The following is a 27,262-nucleotide window of genomic DNA, read 5'->3' as shown; positions in this document are numbered from 1 at the left end:
GAGTTGTAGTTCGGTGGCTTTTACTCAAAATCCCAGAAGCCTCTGTTGTATATGTGGCTTCCGCCCGTCCTTCCGATTGGTCCGTGATATGAACTGAACCAATCACAGCAGTCCCGCTCTGCCGCGCAGGTACAAAGTCAAAATAAGGTAAGAGGGGGATTTCATGTCTCAGACGTCTTTCATGTTATGAGTATAATCAATTTAACAGTCCGAGCAGGCTTTGATCAGGCCTGCTGTGGGTCTGTAATGGCTTTCTAATGTACGAGTGGCATCGGGGTCTGTTTGTGTGTACGTGACGAGCAGCCCGGCGTCCGTCAGCGAGGCGGATACAGGGCGCAGATACAGCCGGGCGGACAGGCCAGGGGTTACTGCGGGACCGCGGCTCGGTGCTGCCCGATGAGCCGCTCTGTCGTGTCACTTCACTGCATGCCTATTTCAGGAGCTACAAAATGGTTATTCTGTCAGATGTCAACAGTAGAATAAGATTCTGACTGTGCACAAAAAAGCCAAATCGATATCTGAAAGATGACATCACATGCGTCTTTCAATTTTTATATAATAACAGAGTGCGACACGCTGCCCTGCTCCGATAAACATCATCCAATTGGCCGAGTTAGGAGACGGCGCCTTCCACGGGCCACAGGCAGGGCAGACCTCCACTGTGTTTACTACTGACCGCCCAGCCGCCGACCACACGCACTGTAATGGAGGTTGAAAGGTTCTTGTGATGAATGTGATTCTGAATGGCAATTAGGTGTTCAGCTAAATAATTGTCATCCTTGTGTAAATGGAAAATATAGGTGATTGCTGAAAAATGTCACTAAGTGAAAGAGAATTTGGAAATGGTAGATATTTGTATTAGGGATGCAGATGAAGGTGGACACGGCCTTATGGTTGCAGTTATAGTCACATTTTGTAAATGAAGATGACGTTTGGTGATCAAATTACGGTTATATTTTGCTCTGGGCTAGGGTTAGTGTTAAACTGTTAGACTGGACATGATCCTTGGATGACTTCATTATTAATGGACACCAAACAAGCGCCATAGGTCAAATGGCCTCCTCTTTTGTAACCTTTATGTTCTTAAGAGTCCCCAGTAAACTCAGACGCGTTCTGGTTAGGATTTCATTTCTACTGAGTTACTTGGATCAGGTTTATTTATTTGTCAAATACATTGACCATTTGGATTTAATTTCAAATGCATTGGACCGTTTTTGTTTGTTTTTTATTTTTACCATTTTAATTGTTTTTTTTTGTGTCCAGTCCATTTTCAGTTATTTTCAAAGTATTTGACTCCTTTGTTGGTAGCATTTTTGCTTTAATCACGTTTGTTTTGTTTAAGCACATGTTTATTTGAGTTTGTTATTAATCACTAAGATTTTAAAAAAATTAAGTGATTTTAAGAATTGACTTTTAAAAGTTTAATCACAAGTATTAAAATTTGTATTGATTGTTTTTTTATTTGAAATGTAAAATACTTCACCAAATAAAACAGTATTTACTTGGATTAGGTATAGACTGGTGTGCACTTAGCTTCATATTTTATGGTTTACTAGGGCCCAAGCTGTTGTAGGTAATTTGGTGTGTGGAAAATACTCTTGGAAAAAGCACAGATAAAAGCATTGTTTTTGTAGAAATAAATTTAATTCAGTACACAAAAACATGTCATTTTTCACTTTGTACACAACACCAGGTCAGTTCCCTAAACAGCCCATGGAACAGTTTCCCATTCTTTACTTTTCAGCTCTGAATGACAGTCTTTGAATTCCTTGATCATCCTTGATGACATCTCTCTACTTTTTGCTACTAGGTCAGATCTAACAAACACTGCAGTACACAAGGTGACAATCTCTAATGAGCAGCATCAAGATAAATGAACACTGGGGGGGGGGTGTAGTAGCTACATCGGGATTGTATTAAAGGTGTTGCTGCCCCCAATTTCTTCCCTCCTGTCTGCTGGCTGTGATGTTCTATGGAGCCTTTTCTGCTGCCACTGTACTCTCCCTCCCTGCCTCCTCTCTCCAGCGCGCTTTCCTTTCCATGTTCCAGCCTAGCAGGGACTCGTTCCGACCAGCAGCCTGCAACAACAGCACCGCAAACACATCTGAGCTTTTTTTAACTTATACCATTGTCTTCCTATAATACAGGTTCAAATCAATGGTCCATTGTTTGTGCAAGCAAGTACAATTATCTAGGTTCACCCACCCTTCTCACATTAATGAAGATATTTAATGTGTAAATACAGAATGAAAGCTTTTTTTTTTTTTTTTAGAAGGGTAGATGGCTTACTTGAATGTATATATGCATGCATTTTCATAAAAAAGTTGCCATGCCATAACAAAAATCCTGTTATTGTGTAATTGAAGACCTATACTGCGCCCCCTGGTGACTGCTGGTCAAACTACTCTATAGCATGCCCAGGGACTCACCTGTTTACCTAGTATGACCATGGCCACACAGGACAGCACTGTCAGGCCGATCATGATGTAGCAGGCCTTCACTCGAAGCTTGTTCCTCGAAGCGTCAATCATTTCATGCCTGTGCCAAAGACAGACCCAAATCAGCAGCTGATAAAAGACTTAAGCACCGTAATACAGAATACCCCAACTTGTGTTCCTATCTCAGGTTTTGCTAGGATAGGATTTTTTAAATAAACAATTCAGGAATATTATGAAATACAGGTTCTCCTCTTAATTTAAATTTGGAAAGTAAGTTAGGAAACTATCATCTGTAATAGCTCTCTTTCTAATTTAACACTGGGCATCATATCGCTAAAAATAAGAGGATTGACTGTGAGGGATTTTCTGTAATATGCCTCTGGGTCTGCCACGCACACACAATAGGAAGAAACCAAATCAAAGAACCCCCCCCGCAGATTTTAGCCCCACTGTTTAGCAGGTTTTCTGTATGAAAGAAGGGAGAACATTTTTTTGACAACAAGGACTCCCATGAAGTATTGGGACTACAGTGTTATGATTGGCTGGTGGGGGCGTTCAAAGTTTTGATTGAACAATAAGACAATTTTCAGCATTTAGACAAATAAATACTTCATACTATTAAACCAATAATAAATAAAATAACTTAACCATACTGCCTGAGCCTTTTAATCAATTGAAACTTTACTGAAGCATGAATGAGGTTTCATTATGTAGCTCAGCCAGTAAACCAGAGAGGTGGTCTGGGATCAGCCACTCCCCTGTGGAAGAATGCCAGGCAAGTGTTGTATAGGGCTTCACATTAACTCGTCTGACTCCAGTGGCATGGCTGGGGTACCCTGTACCAGGATGTGCTTGATTACTGCAATTAACCAATTACTGCACTCAACAGGATAAGATAAGGCATTCTTGAACCAGCCCTGACCTTCCTGACCTTTCCATTGGCTGCGGGGCTGTGAACAACTGCAACACAGCCAAGTGACATTCGGGGGAGATTAAACACTTTGCAAACTTTTATCAGAACTGATATTAAATCCAGCCATTTATCATTTGTACTATATACAGTGGGCAGGGAGGCTCTGGTTGACAGCTTTTGGTTGTGGAGGTCCTTTTTTTGGGTCCATTTAATTGACTGAATCGGTTGCAAAAATATTATACAATTCAGCACTGTTCCCAGGCTGTAAGCCAGGGGGGTTGTACAAAGCCTGACCCCCCCCAAGGACCTTCACTGCTCTCCAGTCGCCTAAACCCCGACAATAGGAAGTGGCTGAAATCCAGCACTTACGACACAAACTCTGGAATCTGATCCCTGCTCTTGAAGCGGCCAGACCAGATTAGGACCCTCTTGTCATTCTCTGTAGGTCTGTGCCCAGGCATCTTGTAGGCAGGACGAACTTGGAATAAAAACAAGTACAGTTAGGTCCCTACCGACAGATGAATTAAACCAAATAAATCCCATTATCACAACCGTTGGAGGTGATGGTGTACTTGTAGTTCTCGTTCCTCTGGTTGTGTTGACACCTGCATGTCACAATGACACAGCAAGAAAGTGTCATGCAATAAGATCAAAGTGCAAGCAGTCACAGCATAGGGAGTGTGAGAGAAGTTTGGGTATGTGTCCAACAGGTGGAATTAACTGTACTCTTCGCATGACAAGGAAGCACCTGTGTGACCTCAGAGAAGACCCTTCAGAACAGATCCCTGGGCCAAAGTGGGGTCTGTCTTCCCTCTGCCTCCAGGCAGGGGATGCACAGAGGTTCCCTCCCACTTTGCTGGCGACCTGTCTGCAGTCTCTGCTGATAGTAGTACTACTAATCATCATCATGGACGTTTTCAGCACTGCAGACTGCAAACATTCAGTATGGAGGACATGGACAGGCATCCATATCCTACTGAAAGTAAAGTGTCTGTGGATTCATGAGGCATGAGTGATGATAATGCCTGGGACTCCACTGTAATAAAGCAGGGTGTTGTCATTTTTATTATTATATGAAAGGTCTACAATTAACATTTCTTGGCATATCTAAAAGCTTGGGAAAAACGTAATCACTTTTTTATTGTGTGTAAAATGTGTTTGCATAGGTGTTGTAAGTATTGTACCGTTTGCACATACTATATATACATAAAACATCTCTATAGACTGAACATGATGCATTACCTACCGGCCTCTGCATGACTCTGGACCGGAGTCGCCGGCTGAGGCTGGGTCTCTTGCGGCTTAGTGCACAGCCGTCTCCGGGCGATGTGTGCCCCTATCCCCCCGGGGCTGCTCCTCAGCTGGCCTGACAGAGACCAGCCATGCGTGCATTAGACATGTACAATACAAGACACCGCTTTTTTTAACTCGCACAATAAATATCGGATTGTAAATCAATTATAATTGTGACCGTTCAAGATTAAAGCATTCGTTTACAATTTACACTTTGTAACACTTCAACTTCTGAATGTGTCACCAAAATACAGTTAAATCGCCGAAACGATGCCTATTGAATTACTGTATAAATAACAACCGGGGTTTATTGGGAGTAATCTTGAAACACTTATTGCAACATCGCTTTACCGCGATAATCATATAGGCCTATGTAAGTGCGCACTAAATAAACCACATTCAGCCAAAACATTTGAGGCTCCGCTTTTACATACGGTTGTAAACACAGCGAAAAATACTGTATTTACTCAGAGAAAATAAAATAAAGCCAGAATTTACTGATCATACTGGGGAAAAACACACTCGACTGCTTTCTCTGTCCTTCACTGTGATGGCCAATATTGCATCAAGTGGACCAGTGGCATCACCGTGGGGTGACAGTCGTCCAGTCGTGGATCGATCAGGCTGATATATATTAAACAAACTATATCTTCTGTAATTTATTATTTTCAGTCACCTGTTTCATCTTATCACGACGTCGTATAACACTCACCTAAAAGGGTCCCCAAGGCACCGCGAGTGCGGCTGATCGTGTTGAGCATCATGCTGAATCGTGCTGGTGATTTTAATACCCGATACGAACTTGTCTGGCCATTAAAGTTTTGCAAGCAGTAACGTTTCAATCCGGATCCCACTCTGAATGTCACCCAACATCCCTGTCGGGTCTCTATCTAAACGCCGTCACACTGGTCCGGTAAGGCGAGGACCCCACCATTGGGAGTGAGAGGGAAATGCCTGATAACAGTGCTGATTTGAATTTATTAATTAATATAATTTGAGCAAAGAGCTGTTTTAATTGTTAAACACATGTTACTCGAGAACACTATATAAATGTTTAAGCGATTTAAAAACTTTGGGGAAAAATAACGAAAAACGTTTACCAGACTAAAAGAATACTTAAACAAATCTACAGTCAGATGGAATATTCTGTTCTAATTTATTTTATTTGTTATTTGTTTGTGTTTTAAATGCTGTCACGGTTTCTTTGCAGGCTTTGTTATGGACAGTCTTTCACTGCACTTCTAACAACTAGGACCCTTCTGTCCATCATGGCGGCGCCCACGGGGAACCTGAACTGTAAGGACTTCTCAATGTTTCAGGTAAAAGAAAGACACATATTGGAAAGTTAAACACACACAAACTATATTGTTTTCTGCTGAATTAAAATTAGGTATATCCTGTTGGATTGACAGTTGGGTTAAGGGATATTGTGATAATTGCGAGGCTTGTGTCTCTTTCGCTAAGTACCACGGGCTTCATTGTAGGGTATAAGGACGGCAGAAAGTATGTATATATGCATGTATGTATATATGCATGTATGTATGTATATATGCATGTATGTATGTATATTTTTGTTTGTTTGTTAATAACGTTTATTCGGAACATGCGAAGCATGTGACAAAGATGACAATGATCACTGGTATAATTAACTTGAGAAAGTTGACAACGATCACTGGTTTAATTTATAACCCATGTATGTAGCTATATTACATGTCTATAGATGTGTTATGTACTTCAGAATTTTCAGAATTGGTCTGGACGTAGAGAATTAAAGAGTGATATTTGACACGTCTTCAAATACATATATTCCGTATATTTTTTTATATATATATTTGTGTGTTTTTGTTTTGTATGTCTAACGCACTTTTTGTTTAAACTGATACACAGGATTAATTTTGGAATTAATTGTTTGTGTACTATTGAATATCTTTATTTTATCTTTCTCCCCCCTCTCTCCCATTCTGTCTCAGGAAGCCCTTAAGGTGATGCGCACTATAGATGACAGGATAGTCCATGAACTGAACGCCACTATCCCCACAGTGTCCTTCAGTGGGAAAGTGGATGCCACGCAGACGTGTAAAAAGCTATATGAATCTGTACGTGAGTAGGATGCTTTCAGCACTGTTACTTGTGTGTATGGAAAGGGATGGGTTTGGCTTGGGGTGGGGGTGGTCTGAGACACCTGGTATCAATATCAACCTATTTCTGTATCCCGTAGGCCAAGTCCTTGAGGGGTGGGGTTCCTGGAGGTTTTATAGACCCCTGTCCATTAGCCACTTGTTAAGACCTGGAATTAACAGGTGATTTTACCTAAATAACTCCAATCAATTATGTAATAAAGACCTGAGGTAGAATGAAAACCAGATACCCCCAGGCCCTCGAGGACTGGAGCTGCCCTGGTAGGTGTTCTGTCTGTAAATATATGACGAATAATCTACAGGATTGAATTGCAGCCTGGTATGGCACAGAGGTGCTATTACAGCATGTGATAAAATGGATCATCACTGTTACACCTTGTGCAATTATTGTGACTTTTTCTTTACAGTTGCTGGAAGCCCACCTCAGCAGAGACAGAGCCATTAAAACCTGTATAGCCCAGACCTCCAGCGTGGTCAGCCAGCTGCGGGAGGAAAGGGCGAAGGACATAGACAACCTGACACTAATTAAGGAACTCAGGAAAGAGCAGACCAAGGTACTGCACTGCACAGCTGAGCCACAAGAGGGCAGCCTCTTGCCCCTCTCTGTCTAAACATTGAGTTCAATTTGAAGTGCTTCTTGTGAAATCTGATGATGGCAGCTTGCCTGCCGACACATTGGTTTATTAATTTATTCTTCATCAGAACTATTGAGTGTGTGGCTTGTACTTTGTTATCTAAATTGAAAATCTATCAGGAACTTGTTTAATTTAATTCAATGCAAAATGTATTATTTATTTTCTTGCATGTTACTTGTCCAAAACTGTGTGGCAAACGTGCATTGCCAGCTGGTACCACAGAGGGGGATTACTCGGATGTGGTTGTTTTCTTCTCATAGTCCGAGGTTGTGATGTCAGTGTCTGCATTCACATCTTTCCCTTATCTGTGGCTTTGTTGTGTGTGTGTGTGTATTTCAGCTGAAGCTCATGCAGTCTGAATTAAATGTGGAAGAAGTGGTCAATGACAGAAGTCTGAAGGTAGGACCACATTTAAAATGCCCCCTAAACAAACAAACTGCTTTTAATACTACCACCTCCAGGTGGTTTACAACTGGATTGATGTTTTTGCATCTGTGTATTATGAAAACTTTTAACATATCTCATGAAGTTACTAAAATCAATGTTTAGCAGCATAAACAAATACATTAAATATCCAGTCTGTTTTATTTAATATATAATTTTGTAAATATAGAAAATCTATACCATTAAGTGGATTATTTCTTAAAATCTCCGGACCATAAGAGAGCAGTCATACTTTAAATTGTGTATTGATTATTATTTATTAAAATCTTCTCAAAGGTGTTTAACGAGAGGTGTCGAATCCACTACTCGCCCCCAAAGACCCACTGACTCCCACTCTGAGGCAGCTAGCACAGCGTCTGCAACGGATCTGGAAACGTGGTGGCAACTGCACAGAGGACCACTCGCACCTGGCACACAGGTGCCTCCTCGCCAGCGCCAACAGAGGAGTCTCGCCACCTCGATCTGTTAGTCTCAAAGAAAAACTTCTCCATTCTCTGTGATTTACCTGTTTATGTTTTTCTTTACAAACAATGTATAAAAAAATAGTTTTATAACAATGAAATGCGTTTAAGGTTTCTGTGGTGATTGCTTTGTGTGTGACTTGCAGAGATGAGGGTGGCTGGTCCAAGGACCTCCCAGGAGGAGGTATTGAGAAGACCAGCAAATGACCACCTGGACATCTAGGCATGTACAATTTCCATGAGATTCTTTCCCATGAACCCAGTGCATTCTCAAATAGTGTTGCCCAAGACAAGTTGATCAAATAACTAACAGTTATTTACCCAATATACCTTTCCTTCCGAGTTCCAGTGACACCAGATCTGCCCCACCTCACGCTGAAGGCTGTTATGAGCTGGTGTGTGTGGGTTTCAGTCATCTTGGATTTCATCACTTACTTATGGAGGGCAAATGAATAATGGTATGAGTCAGACTATAGGGGAGACAGGTGGCTGTACTTAAACTGACCAAAAGCCATGATTCAATCACCTGGCTTTCCAACTTTTTCCTTCAGAACGAAAGGTTAGGCTCATTCACCCTTTCAGATGCAGAAGGCATTGTGAAGACCCTGAAGACACTGCCAGGATTATTGGTGCACTGGGGTAACAAAAGGACTGAAAACAGCTTCTGTCAGAAGAAAATATTTTATTGTTCAATTACACAGAACAAGTTAATCAGTTTTAAATATGAATTTCTGTTTTCCAACTGCAATGGATTAATGCTGCTTATTTTTCATTTCCAGACCAATCGGTACTCTCATAATGTACTGCCTGTACACATTAATGCTGTGAAGCGCTTTGCAGAAACTTTGGCAAAGGGTGCTAGATCACATCGAGATCGATTTAAAACAATGTGTGCAACACCTTTCACAGCTAAACCTCCACTGACAGTTAGAAAACAGAAGCTCAGTTTTTCCAAATGGTTTCTCTAGAACTAGATTGATTTGCCTGGTTACTGGATTAGGAGTACATATTTACCAAAATCTAAAGCCTAAATTAGAAAATAATAATAATAATGGGCTACTCAAAAGCCTACAGTCATATAAAATTCATGAGGCTTGGGAGTATGAGGACATGTTAGGCACCAGGGTTACAAATTCCTCCACAGTGGCAGGAAGGTGCTACACCACAGGATCAGAAATACACAATGTCATCCTCCTTAGTCTTGGAGGACTGTAGGCTGTGCACCGTCAGCTTTTGATTCTCGTGAGGCAGGGCCTGGTGAACACGGACATGCACAAAGTCGTCTCCTCCGGTGTGGACCTACGATACAAAATGACAAAGAAACCACATACCCCCATCAGCTTCAGGACGGACTACAAGCTAACAGACCTCCGATTTCACACTGTCTTGGAAATCCCCAGTGATCCGCAGTTGCCTTCTGACAGATCACCCCAAAAGAAAATATTAAAATAATTTAACTTCATGTTCCAATTGTATACTTGTCCTGTTTGAAATTGGGTTTGTCTAAGCACAGTTGTATAGAGCCTGATTGCTGCTGCCAGTTGCTAACAGGAAGCCAGGGCACCTTTTTCCACAGTATTGGAATATTTCTGCAAAAGAGGAAGTTCACCATGCATGCAGGAAAAAAAGCTGTAAAACCAAAGGAGAAGGATGAGGAGTCAGGAAACCACCCCCAGGTCTCAATGCTCTCCTTACCTTTATGAAGAAGTTTGTTCCAGCCACTACCTGTGACTTGTACTGCTTGGCATTGAAAACCTCAAATGTCTTCCCTGCCTTCTCTTCTACCTGAAGTTTGACCTGGAAGTGAATTCATAGACAGGGCAGTATTAGTATAAAAAAAAAAAAAAAAAAAAAAACACTTCCCCCCCTAGTCTATGCTGTTGGCTTGTTTAATTCATGTAGTACAGATTTGCAGCCTGATCCTGGAAAGTCACAGTCCCATCCCTTAAAGTGCTTTAAAACAATCAGCGAGGAAAGAGACCCAACATGAGTTAGCATGTCCTTTAACAAAAAAGACCTGAATCTTTCCAGGGCCAGGATTGCAGACTCCTGTATTAGTCTAGACACACACATACACATTGTAAAATAGTTGAACATGGAAGGGGGGCAGGTTTAAAGGCCAGGTTATAATAGAGCCCTCTCTACATCTCAACTCATTCTAAGGTTTTGGTTTGCACTCCAGCAAGCTTTCAAAGTAACCGAAGATCTCATTTAAACAACTGCTCGGTTTCCTTGACAAATGGGACACAGATTGACAGACATCTCTGGTAGGCAGTGCACTGAAAATGTGCCGACTGAGAAAACAGAGAGAAAAGGCAATGTTGTAGGCAAAGCGATCACAGAACCATGACTCACTCACTCATTCAATAACCAGGATCATGTTATCATGACTCAGTAAGTCACATCTGCATTCAAAATAACTCGTGTCACCTCATTGGGTCTCACTCAACAGGCTGAGAAAGTAACACCCGGGTGCAAAACTATAATTATTAAGATATGGCGAGCACTTTCAAGTGAGCTTTTATACATGCACAGCACTCAAACGCAGTTAGATATAAGTTGCATTATCCAATCACTGCCTCCTCTTGATAAATGATCTCTCTTAGACTCACCTCGTCGCAGATCTTTTGCACCTCCGGCGTGGCAGGCTTGGTTTCGCCGGTTCCTCCGCACAACATTGGCATGATGACTAGAGATTGAGCTGAGCCGAGGACAGAAAGACAAAATCAACTTTTCCAAATGCAGTCAAACCAGACAACTGACTCCCCACCCTGCACTTCCTCGATACAGTGGCTCACGTCATGTGACTCTACCGTCGGACCGTACCATCAGCAGTCCCACCGCGGGGCCGTGGCTCATTGGTTTCTCCTCCTATAGAGCTGCGCGTCATACGGATACACATCTGAGACGAATCAGTGGCGGAGCTGGACTTTGCGGCTGGGGGCGTCCGTTTGTGTGGGGGTTTGAGGAGGGGGTGCTGTCGGTGTGTGGTCCGCGATGGTCCGCGATGGTCCCGGGGGGATGCTGTGCAGATTCTGCGCAGACTTGACGAAGTACACTGCGGTGTACGTATACATTTCAACCTAATTTCCCCGTATTATGTGCATTTGTAAGTTGCACACCTGGCAAGGAAATCCATAATAATACATACAAAATGTTTTATATGTGTATTCAAGTCTCACATTTAGTGTAGATTCGAAACCAGTGTAAATATAATATTGTAAAAAAAGTTGTAATTAATTTGATCGGTATGTTCATATTTAAGTGCCCCACCCCCCATTGTCACAGTATTTCACCGTCAGCACCGCAGCGGCTGCTTGCCTCCTCCGCCCTACACCGCATATTTCGCACTGACGCAGCCGAAACATTTCAACATGTGGCAGGCTGCCTTTATTTCTGTTATTGGATGATAGAAAAAATGTAATACAAATGTGTAAATCTGAATGTCACATCTTTGCTTTAGTAATAAACATATTCACCGTAACATGGATTATTATTATTATTATTATTAATTCACACAGCTACATCTTCTGTCGCTTGTTAGTTCATGTTTTGCAGTACTTGCAGTAGTCATGCGCTGGTAACAGTCCCGCAGGTTTAGGGAGAGGGGAGTGTGCGGGATATCCCGGTATAGTCATGTATGACTTTATTATAAAACACGGTAGCCTATAAAGAGTGTGTTTTACAAATCTGTGATTTAAAACATACATTTAAAAAAGATTCAACATGCAATATCTCTGATGAGGTTTATACTTTCTTCACTTGATTGATCACTTTGGAGAAAGTTACAATCGTTACTGCTTTACAGATGTTTAAAATTTAATAAATAGATACAATATGTGATGATTGGCAGCAGAGGGCCTCGGAGAGACATCCGGGCTCTGTTTCGTGCGGAGCGCTCGGGTCCGGTAGACATGCGGGTTTCACGGCTCATATCCAACATGGCGCTCATGCTCGTATTGAGGAGGGTGCTGGTGGCGGCTGCAGCGGACGGGCTCAAAGCCAGCGCCGCTTATTGCAACCGCAAACCGGAGAGCCTGTGTGGTTTGAAGACCTCGGCTGCAACACGGGGTGAATCGCACCCCAGAGGTACAGTATTTTAAGTGCTTTTTCAAGCCCTGGCTATACTTGATTGACCTTGCTCTCTTCTATGTCTTCTAGCATGCCATAGGAGTCATTCGCCAGCTTTTGGGCCTCCTTCAGTGGGTGCATTTTTAACGTTTCGTGGGTGTGCATACAATGTATTCATGATTGTTATTGATTCAGTGGATATTATTCAGGAAAGCCCTCTTTAGTTCACGGAAAGCCCATCCCCACTGCTGACTCTGTTGTTGGTGTAGGATAGGGCAAGGGTCCTTGAAGTTTCTTTGTCAAACAACTTGAGTAACCAAAGCCCTGTTAATTATTAATTGAGAAGTGCTGGAACTTCTTCATACCCAGTAGACTGGTGGAAGAAACTGACTAAAATATCTGTTATATGTATTGTAGCTTGATTTGTTTTTTACAATCTGCCCCAAATAAGTTTACTCTCTTGATTTTATATAGATTTATCTAAGGGATTGTATACAAAGTATTTACAAAGGTATAGACATTGTCTTCGAGGCCCCCTGGACTTCACCCAACCAAGAGAACAGGATTCAGATTGGAATATAGCATGAAGGATTAAGTTGTCCGAGAAGTGTTCAATAGATGTATTGCAGTGCTGCCCAAACAGTGGAAATCTATCCATCTGCCTGAAAATAGGTTTGATCAATCCATAATACCAGCTCCCACTTGTGAATCAGAAACTTTGTTGCTAAACTCGGATAATCCAGAAAATGCCTACAACACAAATTAACCTTAGAATAACAAGAGACAGAAAAAACTAAACACATCAGAGAACAAATGGAAGGATTTGACATCATTTGAAAGCTTGAGAATGACAATGGGCCGGACATCATTTGCAAGATGAACATGCCAGATCTGGGCATGGCAAGACTGAGCACAGCAACAAGACACAAGGTAGTTCTACTGCATCAGCAAGGTCTCTCCCAGGCGGACATTTCAAGGCAGACAGGGGTTTCCAGATGTGCTGTCCAAGCTCTTTTGACGAAGCACAAAGAAACGGGCAACGTCGAGGACCGTAGACGCAGTGGTCGGCCAAGGAAACTTACTGCAGCAGATGAAAGACACATCATGCTCACTTCCCTTTGCAATCGGAAGATGTCCAGCAGTGCCATCAGCTCAGAATTGGCAGAAAACAGTGGGACCCTGGTACACCCATCTACTGTCCGGAGAAGTCTTCTGGTCAGACGGGGCCTTCATGGAAGACTTGGGGCCACAAAGCCATACCTCCGACATGGAAACAAGGCCAAGCGACTCAACTATGCATGAAAGCACAGGAACTGGGCTGCAGAAAAATGGCAATAGGTGCTCTGGACTGATTAGTCCAAATTTGAAACATTTGGCTGTAACAGAAGGCAGTTTGTTCATCGAAGGGCTGGAGAGCGGTACACGAATGAGTGTCTGCAGGCAGCAGTGAAGCATGGTGGAGGTTCCTTGCAAGTTTGGCGCTGCATTTCTGCAAATGGAGTTGGGGATTTGGTCAGAATTAATGGTCCCCTCGATGCTGAGAAGTACAGGCAGATACTTATCCATCATGCAAAACCATCAGGGAGGCATCTGATTGGCCCCAAATGTATTCTGCAGCATGACAACGACCCCAAACATACAGGGAAAGTCATTAAGACCTATCTTCGGCATAAAGAAGAGCATGGAGTCCTGGAAGTGAAGGTATGGCCCCCACAGAGCCCTGATCTCAACATCATTGAGTCTGTCTGGGATTACATGATGAGAGAGAAGCAACTGAGGCTGCCTAAATCCATAGAAGAGCTGTGGTTAGTTCTCCAAGATGTTTGGTCCAACCTACAGTGAGGGAAAAAAGTATTTGATCCACTGCTGATTTTGTACGTTTGCCCACTGACAAAGAAATGATCAGTCTATAATTTTAATGGTAGGTGTATTTTAACAGTGAGAGACAGAATAACAACAAAAAAATCCAGAAAAAACGCATTTCAAAAAAGTTATAAATTGATTTGCATGTTAATGCGGGAAATAAGTATTTGATCCCCTATCAATCAGCAAGATTTCTGGCTCCCAGGTGTCTTTTATACAGGTAACGAGCTGAGATTAGGAGCACTCCCTTTAAGAGAGTGCTCCTAATCTCAGCTCGTTACCTGTATAAAAGACACCTGTCCACAGAAGCAATCAATCAATCAGATTCCAAACTCTCCACCATGGCCAAGACCAAAGAGCTGTCCAAGGATGTCAGGGACAAGATTGTAGACCTACACAAGGCTGGAATGGGCTACAAGACCATCGCCAAGCAGCTTGGTGAGAAGGTGACAACAGTTGGTGCGATTATTCGCAAATGGAAGAAACACAAAATAACTGTCAGTCTCCCTCGGTCTGGGGATCCATGCAAGATCTCACCTCGTGGAGTTTCAATGATCATAAGAACGGTGAGGAATCAGCCCAGAACTACACGGGAGGATCTTGTTAATGATCTCAAGGCAGCTGGGACCATAGTCACCAAGAAAACAATTGGTAACACACTACGCCATGAAGGACTGAAATCCTGCAGCGCCCACAAGGTCCCCCTGCTCAAGAAAGCACATGTACAGGCCCGTCTGAAGTTTGCCAACATCTGAATGATTCAGAGGAGAACTGGGTGAAAGTGTTGTGGTCAGATGAGACCAAAATCGAGCTCTTTGGCATCAACTCAACTCGCCGTGTTTGGAGGAGGAGGAATGACCCCAAGAACACCATCCCCACCGTCAAACATGGAGGTGGAAACATTATGCTTTGGGGGTGTTTTTCTGCTAAGGGGACAGGACAACTGCACCGCATCAAAGGGACGATGGACGGGGCCATGTACCGTCAAATCTTGGGTGAGAACCTCCTTCCTTCAGCCAGGGCATTGAAAATGGGTCGTGGATGGGTATTCCAGCATGACAATGACCCAAAACACACAGCCAAGGCAACAAAGGAGTGGCTCAAGAAGAAGCACATTAAGGTCCTGGAGTGGCCTAGCCAGTCTCCAGACCTTAATCCCATAGAAAATCTGTGGAGGGAGCTGAAGGTTCGAGTTGCCAAACGTCAGCCTCGAAACCATAATGACTTGGAGAGGATCTGCAAAGAGGAGTGGGACAAAATCCCTCCTGAGATGTGTGCAAACCTGGTGGCCAACTACAAGAAACGTCTGACCTCTGTGATTGCCAACAAGGGTTTTGCCACCAAGTACTAAGTCGAAGGGGTCAAATACTTATTTCCCTCATTAACATGCAAATCAATTTATAACTTTTTTGAAATGTGTTTTTCTGGATTTTTGTTGTTGTTATTCTGTCTCTCACTGTTAAAATACACCAACCATTAAAATTATAGACTGATCATTTCTTTGTCAGTAGGCAAACGTACAAAATCAGCAGGGGATCAAATACTTTTTTCCCTCACTGTACCTGCCGAGTTCCTTAAAAACTGTGTGCAAGTGTACCTAGAAGAATTGATGCTGTTTTGAAGGCAAAGGGTGGTCACAGCAAATAGTGTAGATTTCTGTTCTTGCTGTGATGTGTGCCTCTGTCTGTATGTTTTTCCCCAAATAAAGTGGTTACCTATGATCAGTTGAAAGGGATGCTGGAAAGCCACAGTGTGCAGTTGTTTGATGTCAGAAGCCCAGAGGAGTTCCAGGCAGGCAGAATTCCAGGCTCCACAAACATACCATGTGAGTAACCAGACAGCCCAATTTACATGTGCTGTATTTATGATTAATAATCATGAGGTCAATCTTATCTGCTGCAGTTGCAGAATCAGCAGGGGAGTCTGAAAGAATGGAATCCTGTAAAATGTCTTGACTGAGTAGTTTTGAGCAACTTTCTTGAGACCACGAGATTCTGGTGTGTCTCGAAATAATGTTTGAAATGGAAGTGATACTTTTATCTGCAATGAAGATCCTGTGCTTCTTTCCCCTATAGTGAGGGAGCTGGAGGAGGCCCTGAAAATGCCTGCAGTGGATTTCAAGGCACTGTTCAAGGTGCAGGCCCCCAGGAAGGAAGACGACAACATCGTGTTCCAATGCCAATCAGGACGCAGGAGCCTGATCGCCCTGGACACAGCGGTCGCCCTGGGGTACATGCGGTACGTCTCTGGACCTCTTCAGTCTGCAGTCCACACCTAGTCCTCCCTCAGCAGTGTGTAACCCTTTACACTAATTGTCTGTGTTGCTGTAGGGCGCATCACTACGCAGGGGGGTACAGCGAGTGGTCTCAACGCCAGGACAACTGAGGGCAGACTGCAGCTCCCCTGGGGCACAGTGAGGAGCGGGGGCTGTATCCACTGCAGGAGCTGCCACTGTTGACTCTCAATTCTACCAATCAAGAGGGCATCCAGAGTAAATGTCAGAGGACACTCACTATTGATGTTGAAATAAAAATACCTAACTGATCTAACAAATTAAAAATAGAGGCCCTTGGTATTACAGATTCTATCTATACAGTATACTGTGTAGTAGAGAGCTTCTCAATTATTGTAAACTAATTATTCTGCAGAGGAGACTAATGCTGCTACTGTTTGATTTTGCATATATGCCTAATTGTGAAATTTGCTGTCAACAAATTAGCTTTTTTTCACTTCTTTTTGGAAGTTCTTGTATCTCAAAGAATCTCTTCACCCTTTGCCCTCGCAACCATGACATGAGCGACGGGAAGGGTCTTTGCACAGGGTGGAATCTGCCCCACACTTACTGAGGACATCAACAAGTGAAATAAAGCTCAACGCTGTATTTAATTAAACGGGACGATTAGGGGAAAAAGGGAAGACGTGGTGAAATGTCTATTTCGTGTCATGAAAACCGCTTACATATGACCACACCCTGCGGTCAGCTGAGCAAGTTCTTGTACGAGCTAGAGAGTAGAAGTCAGACCTGCAAAGATGATGTGATGAAGAGGAGAAGCTGCAGGAGCATTGTGAAATTGCGAGGTGTGATCTGGTATTGAGCAGCGCTGCGGTCAGTCTATTACAGCAGCTCGTATCTCACCGTGGCTCTACAGATACAGTGAAAGAGGCAATGACACAACTTCCACAAAATGATACTGTGCTAAAGTGCTGTACAGTTTATTAATAAATCAATCTTAATTGTTCACTCCATTTCCCAATACATGTTCATCAGTCTGCTTCTGCCCCAGCACTAGGTACACAGCCTGCTTTTCGCACTGGTGTGCATATCGCAAGCTACGTCACTGTTTCTGTATCTCAGCAACTACAATAATAATAATAATAATAATAATAATAATAATCATCCTATAATACGTTTTATTTATAACCCGCTCTTCTCATATCCAGAGTGAGAAGTCAAGCAGTCAAAACATGCAACAGCAGTAGCAACAAAAGTATGATTTAAAACTTGCAACTAACAGATCATTAAAATCTTTTTTAAAGGCGAGTTTTACTAATGCCATTGTAACTGGAGAGGCCGCTTCACAGCCTGTGCGAGTCATCCGCTGTGTGGAGCTGCGGCGGCTGCTGGAGAAATACATTTACATCATTGCTTACAAATAAAAACCTAATCGCACACGAACTGCACCTCACCATAAAAACACAAAAGCAGAAGCACTGTTCATCCTGTTTATTTGAAAGTGCAAATCTTTGTAAATCAGTTAAGGTCACATTTGCGCTTCGCAGTTGATGCCACTACAGCATCAGTCCTGCCTGTGAGGATTAGTATGGTAATGGTGTTAATATATATTGCTCACCAAACAGCTCTGGCTTTGCCTGTGTTATACCCGCGCTGTCCGTGCCGGTGGATAAGCAGCTCAATTAAGTCTCATGAATTGTGATCAGGTTGCAGCTCTGATTCAGCTCTGATCCGTTTAGTACACAATTGAGATCAAGACCAAAATCGGATCCCGGATCCCGTTAGTTTTGTGAAAGTTGCGTTATTGACTGACTACCTGTAGAGCTGCTGTAATAGAGACTCACCGCAGCGCTGCTCAATACCGGGTCACCTCGCATCAGCGCCGCCGCATCTGGACCTGCTCCAGTGCCATTTCATGATCCGGAGTGAGCCCGGATCCGATTCTGTTTTCTGATCCTGTTAGTACGAGGACTGTAGCCTACTGTGTTGGTTATTCATATGCAACAGGAGTTTCAGCAAAAATAATGTAATTATAATTGTATTTCCTTATATCTTTAATATTAGAATAGCTGAAACATTAGTTTAAACGGCACAAACGAAATACATATGTTCGGGCGATTATGTTGTTGCGGGGGGCTGATTGACGTTACTCGTCGAAAATAAATACATTTTAATATCTTCAAAACCAAAGCAGCACAAACGTTTATTTCAACGGCATTAAACGAAATATATGCAATTTATCGTTTGTGCTGTAAGGGGGGGGCAACTTAACAGAGCTAGCTGCAGGTTATCAAGATTAAACATTAATATATAACTGGAATGTCTTTGTATTTTTCAGTCAATAAAATCTACCAATGAAGATTATATATTTTTAAAACTGAGCATGTTTTGTGATTTTCTCTTTAAATTTGCATATCTATTGGCCTTTCTGGGTAAAAAAACAAAAAACAAAAAAAACCTTGGAATTGAATACTTGTTAATTGTCATTTGACAAGGTTGTTTGTGGAGAAGAGTAGCAGTAGCTTTATCAGAGACCAAACCACAGTGTAACAAGGATCAGGTGTTTTTGTGGGGGGTAGGGTGCAGCCTGTTTCTAGTTTCAATTGCATTGGATTTTCAGTGCCAGAAACCTGGTGTTTCCACATGGATAGCATAACAAAACTGGCCCAAATATTTCAGTAGGGGTTTAGCTTCCCATTATTATTGAAGAGGGGGGGAAAATAACTTTCATAAATACATTGGCTGTAACCCTCGCTGGCAGGCAGGTTGCAGACCAGGTTTGGATAAAGGCAATAGCTCGGTGCAGCTTCAGTTTACAAACAAGTTTGCTAATCCGGTCTGCAGACATCCAAGAGTTGGGTATAGCTCCTGTTTGCTTGCTTGAACACAAAAGGTATGTGATGATCTGCTATGATCGGAATGTGATGTCTGCTTCAGAAAATAGTGAACCAAGCTTGTTCTGTCACACCTCACACCAATATCAGATGATTGATTGTGACAGATTAGATACTTTCAGATTCCAACAAGTACATGGTCTGCCCTCCCAATCTGTATGACCATGAAAACTACATACACTGTATATCTTTCACTGTTCTTCTGTCATTTCTTTAAGAGTTGCTTTATTGCTTCATGAGTGATAGGTGGCTCCCTGGCCTGCGTTGAATAAAATCTCTGGAGCTGATAATCACCCTGAATCCGGAGTCTCTTTAGATAATGGAGAATAAACCCGCTACAATTATTAGTTTTATTAATTTAAGCAGTTCATTTAAAATTACAAATATTACACACTTAATGCACTTTGATTTAATGTACACACACTCTGTTCGGGTCCCTGTATCAAAGAAAACAAAATGGTTAAAGGTGTGTAAGGGAAATCGGGGGTTTGCTGTACATGAGTAACAAGTTACTGTTCTGTGCCAAACTCAGGCACCTGGCAGATAAGGGGGAGACTTCAGGTCCCTGATGGCGCCCGGGAGGAAGTGGGTAAGGATTGGGAACCCTTGGAGGACCGAGTGACCAGGATGTTGAAGTAATCTTCACTCGGGTCGTCCTCAGACTCCCCATGCCCTGTGTGTCCTGGGTCTGATGAGGGCTGCGGTCTCTTCCCTATGAAGGATGGCTGGATTGCAGAGAGGCTTCCACTGTGCACCGCTACATGGACTGGGTTTCTTATCCGCCGCTTCTGTTTCTTGTCAGAGAGGGAGAGAGCAAGAAATGTTTCTCCTTCCATCACTTATAAGAGCATGCCGTGCGGGCCGGAACCCAGACTCATACGTCCGTCACAGACTAGTCAACGACCAGGGCCGACCTTCTGCACTTCGCTTAAAGAGCACAGGCTCAGGACCCAGGGTTAGTGGGGAGTGAGGAAGGGTGGGGAGGTGCACCTGAAAGCCTAGGAGAGTGAGGTCAGTGTAAGAAGGGTGTGCAAACACACAGCTCTTGCCCTGGTTTTCTTCACTGAGGATGGCAATGATAAGATCTAACTTATAAGAAGGTTTTCTTTTATGTGTGTGTGTGTATTTCACCTTCCCTCTCCAGTGAATAGCATGTTCTCAATTTAAAATCAATAGATAATACAGTGTTGAAGCTCTATCTAATGACAACACAGTCCGAGACAAGGGAAATCAATTTAATAACCCCTTCAGCTAAACCTTATTTGGCTAAATCAGGTGGAGTGTGTTGAAAGAGGGGAACAGGGTCAATGTCTACATTAGAGAAGCTTTGGAGATTCTGTTGGTGGACTTAAAGTTCAGGTTTCATATCACCATGGCCTTTCATGCCATTGGTTTACAGGGTTTAATTGATTAAATTCTAATCTATTACAGTTCCTCCTGCTTTGTGATTGACTGACAAATCAGACCTATGTAAAGCCCCATATATACCATTTAGGGCAGGCAAGTTTCAGAAGGAGACACATTGAAGAAGACTGCATCTTGACTCTTCACAAACCGAACCAAAGGCAGACACTGACTACTGAAGCAATGTATGAAAAGCACGTTTCATTTTCAAAACCGCCACGTGACCCCTGCAGTGGACAGGGAAGCTGTACTGTGTCGAGGTAGAGAATGCTGATTGTGCCTGGGGCTTGTGGTTTTCACACAGGACGTCTGTAGGTATGCGTATTGGCCACAGCCCTCTCTGTTTGACTTAGATTCTGCTAGGCAGTTCTCTATCCCTTCGTAAACAGGGCACATTATTCAGTCAGAGTGGTCTGCTTTGTAATTAATTGAGGAACTGTGCAAGAAAACCCTACCCATGCTGTTCCTTTTTTCACGCATTTGTTGAATTTTAGAATTGTGGCAGAGAGCATGTTAGCAATTCCACGGGATCTACAACATCAACCACCTGAGGCGTCATAGTCTTAAGACATGTTGCATCAGAGTTGTGGCAAAGCTGACAGAAAATGCAGACGTGTTTTGTTTTGATTCTTGTAGAACACTAACACAACACCACACCCACCCTACAGTCTGTGTATCAGGCAAAAAGTAACATAATTGATTTTTGTTAAGGTATTGCTTTGGGGGGTGATGTAATAGAATCCCAGGTTAAGTATGAACTTTGACCCCACCCTCCTCTTGATGAATTCCACATCCAGTTTCTTGACCACTCTTTTCAGTTTGGTGAAGCACAGAAGACACAATGAAAGAAGCCATCGTCAAGAAAAACATTGAGCAGTTTTTGAGCCATCAAAAAGCCGACATTACAAAACTGACAAGGCCAATACACAAGCATTGTGATGTCACTAGAGTGTCTGGTGGGGGAATGGTAAGGAAGGTGGAGGATAACCTTACCTGCTGATAAATAATTAAACAGATGATCCCACACAGTATAGCCAGACACAGCGCTCCCACAGCAATGTATATGGTCAACCAGTCTGCAGACCCCAGCAGAGGATCTGAAAATACATCAAATATATATTTTTTAAAACGTCGACCACCTCTGGAGCATCTGCTGCCCAGTGTGTTAGTAAAGGGGAATGAGTGAAGTTAGAGTCCCTAGGTGAGGTATGCCAGAGCAGGTAAGTTAGGGGTTACAGGAAACTGTTGCAAATGTTTTTGTCTGTGAGACATTTTGTTGGTTGACATTTTCAGTTGTTTCTGTTCTACTTTGACAAACCATATCAAGCAGCAGCCTGTAAAGTGAGTTCACAAGTTGTGCCATATTTGAGAGACCAGATAAAGTTAGAATGCATACTGTATACATGTGTTTTCCATTTTTATAAGAGGATTAAATAAAAAAAGACCATTCAGCAGGGTCCACCCTTTTATTATTACCAGATTTTTCAGCAGAGACTCTTATCCAGGGTGACTTACAATTGTTACAACATATCATGTTATTTTTACATTTGTACCCATTTATACAGCTGGGCATTTACTGGAGCAATCTAGGTAAAGTATCTTGCTCAAGGGTACAACAGCACTGCCACCCACATAGGGATTGATCCCACAACTTTCCACTCCAGAGTCCAGAGCCCTAACTACTATTCCACACTGACACCGGTGTACAAACCAGTGTACAAACCAGGTGAATGCAAACAAGCATCTGTCGTAAGCACTGACAGCCATTCACAGTATTCACAGTATTGCCGTCATCGGGATTAACAGTAAATCTTTCTGAAAAAACTTGCTCGTGGGAACATCAACAACTATCTGAAGCTGCACGGAGTCACTTGAATACCACATTTTAGTGTCTCAGGCAAAAATCTCTCTCTTCCTATCCCTACCCCCCATCCCCCACATAGACATGTTTAAACTGGTATAAATGCATTTTAAGCAGTGACTCATTGGTAAAGGAAGCTCTCTCTGTCTCAGTCTCTCTCAGCCTGTCCCCATCACTTCAGGTTAAAACCTCCTGGTGAGCATACCTCCCCCATGCCGCCGTGAGCCAGAGCACCAGATGCTCGGTGTGAGACATATGCACACAAAAGCAAATAATCTGCAAACTGAAAACGAAAAGATGAGACCAGAGCGCTGCAAAACAACAATGTAGGCCAGCGGTTCCAGGCTGTATCCAGATCTGACAACGCTGACAGTTAAGGTGGGGTTGACTAACTCAGTGAAGTTGGCACAGAATGTGTTCAGAATATGAATACAAATATTTCTATTTCATTGTGCTGGTTTGTGCCGCAAAAATCATTGTTTGTGCCAGTATGGTTCCTGAGATATTAAACATTATATTTAATCTGTGATATCACTCAGCACCCCGTCAACTTCCAAATCATACTTTTTAATGAGTGACGTCACTCAATAAATAAAATAGCATAAATGTTTATTTTAATGGCACAAATTTAACACAAACAAAAGAGACTATTTTGGTGTGATTTGGAGGTTGATGGGGTGCTGAGTGACGTCACATTAAAAAGTATCTCTTAATAACTAGAGAAATAAAATAGCATAAATGTTTATTTTAATGGCACAAACTGGCAAAAAAGCAGCACAAACTAAATGTCTATTTAGGTGCAATGTGGACGTTGATGGGGTGTTGAGTGATGTCACAGCTCATAAAATATAATATTTAATATCTCAGAAACCATACTGGCACAAACAATGATTTTTGTGGCACAAACCAGCAAAAATTCAGCACAAATGAATGTAAATATTTGTTATCATATTCTGAACACATGGGGTGCCAACTTCATGGAGGTTGAAATGGGAGATCGAGCAAGTAAATCAACTTTGAGTATCATGTTTGACATCAGAATTGTGTTAGATAGATATATAGACAGATATTAAATAAAATAAATAGGTATATAGGTAGGCAGCTAGATAGACAGACAGATAGATAGACAGAAAGAGTTTTTTTACATGCTCACCTTGCGGCTGTGCTCTCAGCACTGTGACGAAGACCTTGCCCTCCAGTCGGCCCATGGGGAATGTGGTGAAGATGCAGCAGTACTCCCCGGTGTCATTGCCTGTCAGTCCCTGCAGAGTGATGGTGGTGTTGCCGTCCAATGAGACACGCCCCTTGTATTCCTCCATGATGTGCACTCCATGGATGACATTGGAGACAAAAACCGGCTTCCCATCACACCTCCTCCATTCAAACTGAGTGATTTTCGCCTCTGTTCCTGCCAGGTGGCAGCGGAGTATGGCTGCTCCTCCCATCACTGTGGTAATGTTCTCTGAAGTCACGACCTCCTCCGTCCGCATGACTGAAAATAAACACATACATCAATAAATATCAAGAAAGGAAGAGCCCTGCTGTCTCTAAATCCATCTCCCCAGGGGCCACTCTCAGACACCGGCACCTCTACTGTGAACGCCAGGTGTGGTGAAGTACAACTGTGTCATTCGTTTCAGGGTTAGGATGGAAACAGTCAAACACACCTAGATCAGTGGAGGGCCTTATGTGACCAATATCTATTTTTAATATATGTGAGATGATGTATGATTCCTATATTCTTCATGTATCAAATATTACCCCCTTGTTTGTATATTTAAAATATGTGAGAGAGATTTTAAAAGTACTTTATTCTGTAATCCATATATTTATTTACATGTTCAAATTATATCAGATTAATTGATACCATACATTTTCCATATATAAAATAAATGTACCGATTGCAGACTTAAACAGCTTTTTCTTGTATCCCCTGTATTTTAAATATACATATTTGTTCCACAATGTCAATAGGTACCATTTGTGGAACAGTCTGCATCTACATTAGCACACTGTTAATTATAATTATTACTATTATTTATTTCTGCCCTTACCCTTAGACAAGACATACACTAGAAACATTTTCAAAGCAGTCATACACTCAGTACAACAAACAATAAGCACACATCCAAATACAATGAGCTAACAAGAGCAGACGTAACACAGTTAAGTCCGAGGTATGTGCGAAAGGGTGGGGTAGGCATAGGACAAGTTGCAGTAAATTGATATATGTGCTAACACTGCATAAGTATGCAGGAGCATAAGGAGGTAGTTTAATAAGAAGTGCATAGGAGCAAAAGTGCCCAGGAGATTAGGCTGCTGTATTACAGATACAGCCTGAGCAGATGTGTCTTGAGTAATTGCCAGAAGGTGGTCAGGGATTGTGAGGTCCTGACTAAAGTGGAAAAAAATAATGATAATTAATCACTGAAGCAGCCTGTATGCAAACCCCATCATTGGTGAAAGCCATACTGATCTAGGGGCATCTGACCACCTCGCTTATAAGACAAACTAGTGTGAGGAGCAGAACAGAAGCTGCTCTCATGAAGTTTGCTTCTCTGTCACTAGAGGGCTCCTCCTGTCCAATGAACAGCCCGAGTCTGGCTGGTTAGCACCATTGATGAGGTGCCGTGCTCTCTCACCAGAGAAACATCATGATTGCAGCCTGAGGAATCTCACCCTCGTCTCACTGGAGCTGCTGTCTTTCATCCTGTAGGACCCCTGATCCTTTCTTTGTCTGGTTGTTTGTTTTTATCCTTCCCACCACGGAATTGGCATCATGGTATAATGGAATCTTATTTTCAGAAATCAGTGTTTGTTTTTTTCTGATTAAAGAAAACAAAAATATATACATAACTAGTGTGTTGACTTTCAAGTTAAATTCTCTGAAAGACTTTGATTTGAATTTGATTCATGCAGAGAAAAAGAAAAAAGAAAGAAATCAAAAGAAGATACAATAGCCCTTGTACTAATGGTGTCTGATTCTCATCAACCTTGTGGCAAGTCTGCAGCTCAGATTTGACAGAGATGGAAGTTTCACCAAAAAATCTCACCAGTTTGAACAAGACATTCACAATTAAAATAAATTAAAGGTGTTTGTCTTACCTGAGAAGACGAAGAACAACAGACAACTTGCAAACTGTCCCTGTAGGACTGCGCTTGGTGTCATGGTGTGTTTGGCAGCCAGAAGGAAGTGAATAGAGATATCTGAGCAGTCAAACAGAAAACATCTCAATATGGGGGCTGAACAGGAAACACTGAATAAGGGCAAGAAAATGCTAAGGTAGTACAAAGTATAAGAAAAAAGAAAAGGTAGTCGAAACCAAAAGCAGTACATGTTATGATGCAAATATATATTAAGTTAAAATTCAATCCAATTAATAGAGATATTTATAAAATCTACATGAGTTGCACTTTTTACTTCTGTATTACACTGTGGTCTTAGCAATGCTAACTGTATGTAGATGGGGTCCTATGCTTTTTACACAGGGCAGATGAAGCCAAATCTCTGTAAACCTGTCCTTTGGGTCTCGTTTGCCCCGTCAAGCATACTGACAGGTCAAGTCAGGATTGTACTCCCTATTTACCAGGGCAAGTTGCCTACATTTGTACTAGATGCCTTGTCTGCCAGTCATGCCAGTCCAAGCGCAATGTGGACCAACATGCGTGTTTTCAGAGCTCATGCATAGTGAATGCCAAGGTGGAGAGAAAGCGTTATATCAGTTTGGCTCTTGGCTCCTGGTCACCGATTCTCTTCAATAGGCATAGTGAAACTGCAGTGGTTCTGCTTTTATTTTCCTGTAGTCTAGTCCTGGAGTTGGAAACAATCATCCAGGATCCTTTGCCTCAGACCTTGTTTTTGCTGGCCTCTAGTTTGTTGGTCATTGCCTGGGGTAGCTGTCAGGCCTCTTTTGAAGAGACTTACTCTGTGATGCGCAGCTACCTCTGGGCAGGAAGTTTCTCAAATACACAATAACTCAGAATCTGATAAGACCAGGTAATTATGCTTTTCCAAGTACTGAGGCTATCTTGTGCTCGCCTCCGTGGTGACCACAGATCTCAGAGCATCACGAGAGGCTGGGTGGAGAAGGCTGCGAATGGCCCTGGTAAGCAGGGATCGGTTCCCTGCACACCTAGCAAATGAGACACTGCACCACTACATCTCTTGGTTTCTCAATATAGCAGCCTCTGTTACCTGTGGCTGGTCACCGTTTTCAATAATCTCCAGCAACAGGCTGAATCTAGCTGCGGTCCAGCCTGCCTTCACACCACACCCTCCTTCCTGAACTCACTTATGCGCATTCAAGTGTTTTAAGCACATCATCAGCAGTATGAGGTTGTCTTTATATGTATATATAGATATTTCTGACCCCCTACAAATGTAGTTACCTAGTGCCCAGTAGAGTATACCATATATCTAATCAAACTATATGTATTATTTGTATTCATTAATGTACATTTAAATATAAAATAATATATGTAAATGCTATATATTAACTCAAACATGCTGCAGGTCAAGGTTATGTCATAAAAAACATTTATATTCTGTTTGTTTAACCAAAACAAGCACATAAATAACCAAAGTAATCAGAAGTTGTAATTATAAGAGATGCC

At 42.3% G+C, this 27,262-nt stretch overlaps 5 protein-coding genes across 8 annotated transcripts; 2 read left to right on the top strand and 3 right to left on the bottom strand.

Annotated features, from left to right (window-relative positions):
* The first annotated feature begins 100 nt into the window (after positions 1-100).
* mix23 (mitochondrial matrix import factor 23) lies at positions 101-8,423 on the top strand. Its single transcript, XM_066699085.1, has 6 exons — positions 101-147; positions 5,855-5,963; positions 6,615-6,740; positions 7,190-7,336; positions 7,757-7,816; positions 8,138-8,423. The coding sequence occupies exons 2-6, from the start codon at positions 5,913-5,915 to the stop codon at positions 8,186-8,188; spliced, it is 435 nt and encodes a 144-aa protein (XP_066555182.1). The 5' UTR covers positions 101-147; positions 5,855-5,912; the 3' UTR covers positions 8,189-8,423.
* On the bottom strand, positions 1,623-5,541 carry fam162a (family with sequence similarity 162 member A). The gene is made up of 5 exons (XM_066699084.1): positions 5,357-5,541; positions 4,598-4,717; positions 3,721-3,829; positions 2,430-2,538; positions 1,623-2,078 (listed from the first exon to the last, which is right to left on the bottom strand). Exons 1-5 carry the CDS (start codon positions 5,406-5,408, stop codon positions 1,971-1,973), a joined length of 498 nt encoding a protein of 165 aa, XP_066555181.1. The 5' UTR covers positions 5,409-5,541; the 3' UTR covers positions 1,623-1,970.
* A 561-nt stretch (positions 8,424-8,984) lies between the features above and the next one.
* cst14a.2 (cystatin 14a, tandem duplicate 2) lies at positions 8,985-11,143 on the bottom strand. The gene is made up of 3 exons (XM_066699086.1): positions 10,935-11,143; positions 10,018-10,119; positions 8,985-9,621 (listed from the first exon to the last, which is right to left on the bottom strand). Exons 1-3 carry the CDS (start codon positions 11,004-11,006, stop codon positions 9,493-9,495), a joined length of 303 nt encoding a protein of 100 aa, XP_066555183.1. The 5' UTR covers positions 11,007-11,143; the 3' UTR covers positions 8,985-9,492.
* Positions 11,144-11,927: 784 nt separating this feature from the next.
* Positions 11,928-18,870, top strand: LOC136746521 (thiosulfate:glutathione sulfurtransferase). The gene is made up of 4 exons (XM_066699082.1): positions 11,928-12,411; positions 15,965-16,081; positions 16,332-16,494; positions 16,587-18,870. The coding sequence occupies exons 1-4, from the start codon at positions 12,165-12,167 to the stop codon at positions 16,639-16,641; spliced, it is 582 nt and encodes a 193-aa protein (XP_066555179.1). The 5' UTR covers positions 11,928-12,164; the 3' UTR covers positions 16,642-18,870.
* Positions 18,871-19,719: 849 nt separating this feature from the next.
* On the bottom strand, positions 19,720-25,833 carry LOC136746519 (T-cell immunoreceptor with Ig and ITIM domains). Of its 4 annotated transcripts, none has more exons than XM_066699081.1 (5): positions 25,754-25,829; positions 25,291-25,473; positions 23,802-24,140; positions 21,781-21,884; positions 19,720-20,177 (listed from the first exon to the last, which is right to left on the bottom strand). In XM_066699081.1, the coding sequence occupies exons 3-5, from the start codon at positions 24,136-24,138 to the stop codon at positions 19,941-19,943; spliced, it is 678 nt and encodes a 225-aa protein (XP_066555178.1). In that variant the 5' UTR covers positions 24,139-24,140; positions 25,291-25,473; positions 25,754-25,829; the 3' UTR covers positions 19,720-19,940. The 4 variants fall into 4 exon arrangements, with proteins under 4 accessions (XP_066555178.1, XP_066555177.1, XP_066555175.1 ...); XM_066699080.1 differs by having other exon boundaries at positions 25,328-25,473; XM_066699078.1 differs by lacking the exon at positions 25,291-25,473 and having other exon boundaries at positions 25,754-25,833.
* Positions 25,834-27,262: the final 1,429 nt, after the last annotated feature.

Source organism: Amia ocellicauda, chromosome 3 (genome assembly GCF_036373705.1).
Source record: "Amia ocellicauda isolate fAmiCal2 chromosome 3, fAmiCal2.hap1, whole genome shotgun sequence".
In the NCBI taxonomy this organism is placed as follows: Eukaryota; Metazoa; Chordata; class Actinopteri; order Amiiformes; family Amiidae; genus Amia; species Amia ocellicauda.
Note: the sequence above shows the minus strand (reverse complement) of the source record. Positions and strands in the feature narration are given on the sequence as shown.